Genomic DNA, 6,482 nt, shown 5'->3' with positions numbered 1-6,482 from the left:
ATGGACATTTGGGTTGCTTCCACTCTTGGCCGTTGTGAATGGGCACGCATGGGCATGCAAGTGTCTTTTCAAGGTCCTGTCTTCAGTACTTTTAGAGATCTACCCAGCAGTGGGATTGTTTGGTGATATGGTAGTTCTAGTTTTAATTTCTTGAGGTACCTCCATGTTATTTTTCCACAGTGATTGCATCCACAGTTCACGAGGTTCTGATTTCTCCACATCCTCACCAATCCTTATTTTCTATTTGGTTTTTGTAGCAGCCATCCTATAGGTGTGTGGGTGTCTCTGCATCGCTTTTAAAGACACTGGTCACTGGATTTAGGGCCCACGTGGATAATCCAGGATTATCGCATCAGATCCGTAATTACATTTGGAAAGACTCCAAGTCAGGTCACATTCACAGGTTTCAGGGATTTCAATACCGACGATATGTCTTTGGGGGGGGGGGGGCACCATTCAACCCACTACATTCCTTAACCTCTTCCCTGCTTCATTTTTCTCCTTGACACCTGTCTCCCTCTGGCATGCTATAGAGTATGTATTGAAGGGCGATAATCAAAATAAACCCGTGAGGACAAGGATTTTTGTGTTTTGTTCACTGTTTTTTCCCCAGGGTTTAGAACAGCAGCACAGTAGCTGCTCATGATATTGGTTGAATGAAGGGGCAGCTGGCTTAGGTAAATGTTGGAAGAAGTTGCCCACTACCTTTGAGGGGAAAAGTTTTCAGGCCTGGGGATTTAAATTACCTAACATAGGTTTTCTACTGTGGGTAATGCAATCCCTTTAAGATTACCCATCAATTAGAACACATTTTAGGGTCCTCTTGAAGAAAAAAAAAATACAAAATTAGAAATACCATTTCTCACTAGAGTGAATCAAGATTCCTTGGATAAACAGCAGATTTTTAAAAAAGATTTATTTATTAGAGCTCAGAGAGAGAGAGAGAGAGCATGAGCAGGGGGAGGGGCAGAGAAAGAAGCAGACTTCCCACTGAGCAGGGAGCCTGATTCGAGATCTGATCCCAGGCGCCCGGGATCATGACCTGAGCCAAAAGCAGACACCCAACTTACTGAGCCATCCAGGTGGCCCTAAACAGATTTTGTGCATAGGGCAGTCAGTGTACAATGGAAAGCAAGGAAGCCACTGAAGACTACTGGAATTGTGTTAAAAGGGCACAGAGAACTTGGAAGTCTTATGAGATGATTTGAACATTAAAAAGGGGTAATGATTGTAATGTATGGAGACACATTTAGATTTACTGCAAATCCTCCCTGGTTGTGGATCTAATGGTTTACAGGATACAGCAGTGACAGAGACACATGTGAAATGACGTGTTAAGATACAACCCACCCAATCCAGAATGTGGAGGATTCTACTGGTCCAGAGATCGAGGTGCTTCAGTAAGAAATAGCACCATCATCATCAACAATAAAGGGATTTAGGAGCTGTGTCCCTGAATGCAGTAACTTTACCTTGTTTGGACCCTGATTAAGCAATCTAAAATGTTTTTTTGAGACAATGAGGGGAAACATATGCTAAGTATTAGATGACATTAAAGAACTGTTTAATTTTGCTGGATGTGATAATGGCATTTTAAAAGTCCTTGTCTGTTAGAAACACACACTCAAGTACATATAGGTGAAATGATGTACATCCAGAAAAAATACACTTTAATATACTTCAGGGAAAACACGCCAAAAGAAATGAAACAAGGCAGGCAAAACCTGATTTTTGTTGAAGGCAGGTGATGAGTATATCAAAGTTCATTGTTAACTATTCCCTCTTTATGTGTGTTTGGAAATTCTCTTTTAAAAAATTAAAAACAAAGTTTTCAACCATGCTCTGCTGTGATTCTATGCCCAGTAACAATGTTCTGACTTGGTGTTCATCTTCCTCTGTCCCAGAGAAGGGGCTGTAACTAGGAGAGGCAAACACGACATGTGACCTTACTCAGTCTCTTTTCCTCATACTCTCCCTCCGTTTTCTTAGCCCAGATTTTCAGTCTCCTTTTGCACCATTTTGTTCAACGAAGTGAGGGGAGGAGCTGCAAAAACACAGGTTGAGTCAGTTAACCCAAGCCTGTCCCCCAGATTGGAACTGAGATCAGACTGGAAGGTGGCCAGAGTTACTGTCCATTGCATTAGAAGTGAGCTGAAGGCCCATATTTAAAAATCAAGGGGTTTCATGCAAACCCCAATTTCCAGCTTCTGAAGAGAGCTTTAAACAGAGGCTTTGGGTCCTTACACAGAACTGCTGCTGGGGAAGCTTGCCTTTCAAATGACATTCTTTGATCCCCAGGATATTTGGGTTGGCTCAGAATCAGCACTTACAGGATAAACAGCAGCATACACAACACCAACCACATCTAGAGCACCCAGAGTGCTGCTACAGGGTTTCTCTACAAGGATGACTCTCAGCAGAGGTGGGATGAACCCCAAGTGCAACTCCCAGGGGCCCCCAGGTCCTAGGCCATCACCTAGGAATCAAAGAGCAGTCCAATCTGGCAAGTTGGCAGGAAACCGTGGGGCCCGCGGGGACAAAAGGAGGCCGACGCCACGCCATGCCTCGCCCTGCACAGTCTAGTAAAAACTTGAGCAAAGGATCCTTTACCCATTCGTTCCCGTGCAGCGCCCACCGCATCTCCTTCCCGGGGTCAGCGCACTCCCTGGCGTCCCCCGCCCCGCACCCAGAGTGCCTCCCACGCAAGGGTCAGGAAACCCAAGCACAACCGCGGGCTCACAGGTCACGCCTGGCGGTCATCACTCCCTAGTCCACGCCACAGAGCCACCAGCTCGGGCAGCCTCCACCCCGCTTTCCGTGCGGGACCCCTCCTCCCCAGGCTCTTTCCCCAGGACCTCCTGTCCCCACCGCCCATCCCCCGCCCCTACACCCCTTCCCCCACGCGAGACTCCCCCGGCCCCCCACGCTCCTTCCCCGGCGCGGGACCCCACTACCCTTCCTCTCCACGGGACCCCTCATCTCCCTGCCCTGTCCCCCGCACTGGACCCCACGCCCCTACGCTCCTTCCCCTGCGCGGGACCCAAGTCCCCGTCCCCCCGCCCCCCGCCTGACACCCCTCGTCCCCACGCCCCGTCTCCAGTGAGAGACCACCACTACGTCCTGCCCGCGGAGGAGCAGGTTGCGAACGAATCGGCACATGCGCAGTCCGAGCTGGGCCGCGCAGCGTCTCCTGGAAGCGGGGCGCAGGCTTGCGCATGCGCGCAGGGCGGAGGAAGCGCGTAGAAAGGCGTCGGAGAACGTATCGTCTCCGGAAAGCGGGAAGGAGATCCGGACGTCTCCCGCATGCGCACTCTCCTCTCGGCCAGGCTGCCTGGCTTGGAAGACCGGCGGAGCGAGACGGACGCAGGGCGGGAGTCAAAGCGCATGCGCGCTCTGCGCTCGGCGCTGCTGCGTCGCCTGGATTGGGGCGCAGGCGCGCGCATGCGCGACGGGCCGAGGGCGCGCGTTGGCAGGTGTCGGGGCGGGTGGCGGCGGGCGATGGGACTATCCGTGCTGCTGCTGCTGCTCGCGCTGTGCGCAGGCGGCGCCCGGGGACTCTACTTCCACATCGGCGAGACCGAGAAGCGCTGCTTCATCGAGGAGATCCCCGACGAGACCATGGTCATCGGTCAGGCGGGGCGAGGGAGGACAGGGCCCTGCGTGTCCCCCAGACGCGGCCACGGCGCCCCGCGGAGTGTGGGAGCCGGCCGGAGCAGGCGGGTCGTGACGGCTCTGTCTGCTCCGCAGGGAACTACCGCACCCAGATGTGGGACAAGCAGAAGGAGGTCTTCCTGCCCTCGACCCCCGGCCTGGGCATGCATGTGGAGGTGAAGGACCCTGAAGGCAAGGTAGGGCCACCGCTGGTCGTGCTCGGGCTGTGGCGCGGGCGCTCTGAAGCCTCCGCTTCTCGGGAGCTCTCTGGGCCGTGCAGGGCTCAGAGGACAGGGCAGCGTGCAGGTGGGGGTTGTCACGCCGTGTTCCGTTGCAGGTGGTGCTGTCCCGGCAGTATGGCTCTGAGGGCCGCTTCACCTTCACCTCCCACACGCCCGGTGACCATCAGATCTGCCTGCACTCGAACTCCACCAGGATGGCTCTCTTTGCTGGTGGCAGACTGGTAAGAGGATTGTCTCTTTGGCCACAGCTCGGAATCTTTCCCCTGATTCCGCTGAGTTTTGAGTTCATAGCCACTGTCATTTGTGATACTTTGGGACACTGTCACAATCAGAGACACAGGTGTTGCATTTCTGTCCCACAGTCGAGGACGAGAGTCGGTTTCCCAGCCTGGAACAGTGAGTCAGAGGGTTTCTGACTTTAGGACTTTGGGGCTCTACCCCATGTCTTTCTAGCGTGTGCACCTGGACATCCAGGTTGGGGAGCATGCCAACAACTACCCTGAGATTGCTGCCAAGGACAAACTGACAGAGCTCCAGCTCCGAGCTCGCCAGCTGCTTGATCAGGTGGAACAGATCCAGAAGGAGCAGGATTACCAGAGGGTAAGCACGCCTATGAGTGTACTCGGACGTGGCAGTTGACCTTTGTGCCCGCTGTGCCCAATGGTAGTTTCTGTTTAGGGCCTTTCCCGTTTGGGAGCTCAGCTGTTCAGAGAACGGGGTGGAGAGTGTCCGTCTACATGTATGTTTCCTAGCTTTGTAGCCTGAAGTGAAGCGAGCACAGCTCCCGACCTAGCAGAGATGCTTGTGGAGGGGCAGCACAGCACTCTCCTGGGGCACTCCCAGTGGAATCCGAGGCAGTGTCTCAGAAGGCATTTGGTCCTGAAGTTGAATTTCGTGCAGGAGGGAGGGGCCTCACAACAACTGGGACCCTTTTTCCCTGCACCTTTAATCCTGGCCCATTGTCCCACGCAGTATCGCGAAGAGCGCTTCCGTCTTACCAGCGAGAGCACCAACCAGAGAGTCCTGTGGTGGTCAATTGCTCAGACGGTCATCCTCATCCTCACTGGAATCTGGCAGATGCGTCACCTCAAAAGCTTCTTTGAGGCCAAGAAGCTGGTGTAGTATCCTCTCCATATGATCCTTCCCCGTCACCTCAATTATTTGGTACTTTCCCCACCCAATACCTTATCCACCTGGATTTTGAGGGAAAAAAATGAAAAAACGAATATAAGTCACATTGGTTCCTTGGCAACAAAGCACTCACATCAGCCACTCGTTCACACTGGTTCTCAAGGATCCAGGACATTGGTCCGAGTTTTCAAAGGTCTGTTTTGGGGTTTGTTCAGAGTCGAAACTGACCTGGGATGAAGCCTTGCTTGTTTCACCTTCAGTGATTTCCCTCCATCCTGTCACAAAAAGAGCAAGTGAAAAAAGTCTCTGCTGTTCCTTTAACTTCTCTCTCTCCGTCTACTTAGGTAGTAGGCGGCTGAAATGCCCCACCAGGGAGGCTCTGCCTCGCTGTTCCCTCGTTAGTCCTGGGTTTGCTCAGTGGCTTTGTGAATGTAAATAAGGGGCAGAGGCCTCCGAGGATTGAAATGTTTTTCTATATATTAGAACTATTTTTTGATAAATTATATATATTTTACTTCCTAGTTGAAGTGTTCCTGCCTGTGTGTGACTAGGTGAAAACACCAGTGTGGCCTCGTCTGCATTCTGTGTATCCGTGCATTTTTGCAAAGGGCCCCAGCAGCTCTCAGACACCACAGGTGCTCTCAAGGCCTTCTGAGAGGGCTGAGCAGGGACTTCCCTGGGACACCTGGGATTTCCAACCCTCGGGGCCCCAGAGTGAGGTAGTGGCGGAGCTAGCACAGGCAGGGCCCTCCTCCCCTCCCTCTTCTCTTGACTTTTATTTAAGCTGTGCTATATGTTTTCTTCACAGGAACCACATTTGGTTCTTCAAACAGATTTTTCCAGTGAAATAAAATGTATTGTAGTAGCTGTGTTTGCGATGAACTAAGAGCTTGTGGGCACAGGGGAGGCACAGAGGGAAGTGGAAAAGGCCCCTGGCCCTGCTGGCTGCCGTGCTGACCTGCAGTGGGTGGGCGCCAGCGGGGGGGAGGGGGGGAATCATGCTGCCAGGGTTTGGCCTGACAGGCATCCGTGGGTGCAGGAACCGTTGGGGTGGTTGCTTGGTCACTCACAGAGGTCAGACATGTAGGCCCACCAGCAGAGAATGTGAGGAGATGGAAGTACCCGTTTATCAGCCCCTTGAAGTATGCTGAAGCATCTTAGTACATTGCCCTTCTGCTGTATTAAGCTTGCCTGCTCTTGGCTTTTTACTTCATGGTTTTATTTATTATACATATTTATTTAATGTACGTTGCTTATTTGATCTACAGAGCGAAATCTTTCTCTTTTTATGTCCTATACTGTTCTGTATATGTATCTATTTTTAGTCCTAAAAATACATGCAAGTTTGTTTTCTAGGCTTTGTCATTTAATATCTTCATGAGTATTTTTAAAACTAAGTGTTCCTCATATTTCTAATTCTGGTTGGTTGTGTTACAGTCCAGTGAGGTGAAATACCAT

At 51.6% G+C, this 6,482-nt stretch overlaps 1 protein-coding gene across 1 annotated transcript; it reads left to right on the top strand.

Moving 5' to 3' along the window:
- Positions 1-3,434: 3,434 nt before the first annotated feature.
- On the top strand, positions 3,435-5,889 carry TMED4 (transmembrane p24 trafficking protein 4). Its single transcript, XM_040644468.1, has 5 exons — positions 3,435-3,628; positions 3,748-3,848; positions 3,989-4,114; positions 4,347-4,493; positions 4,866-5,889. Exons 1-5 carry the CDS (start codon positions 3,442-3,444, stop codon positions 5,013-5,015), a joined length of 711 nt encoding a protein of 236 aa, XP_040500402.1. The 5' UTR covers positions 3,435-3,441; the 3' UTR covers positions 5,016-5,889.
- Positions 5,890-6,482: the final 593 nt, after the last annotated feature.

Source organism: Ursus maritimus, unplaced genomic scaffold, assembly GCF_017311325.1.
Source record: "Ursus maritimus isolate PB19 unplaced genomic scaffold, ASM1731132v1 scaffold_3, whole genome shotgun sequence".
NCBI lineage: Eukaryota > Metazoa > Chordata > Mammalia > Carnivora > Ursidae > Ursus > Ursus maritimus.
Note: the sequence above shows the minus strand (reverse complement) of the source record. Positions and strands in the feature narration are given on the sequence as shown.

Coding starts and splice junctions, on each gene's coding strand:
- TMED4 (XM_040644468.1), top strand. CDS start 3,442: ATGCGCGACGGGCCGAGGGCGCGCGTTGGCAGGTGTCGGGGCGGGTGG. Junction 3,629..3,747: donor CGACGAGACCATGGTCATCG/GTCAGGCGGGGC, acceptor TCTGCTCCGCAG/GGAACTACCGCACCCAGATG. Junction 4,494..4,865: donor AGGAGCAGGATTACCAGAGG/GTAAGCACGCCT, acceptor TGTCCCACGCAG/TATCGCGAAGAGCGCTTCCG.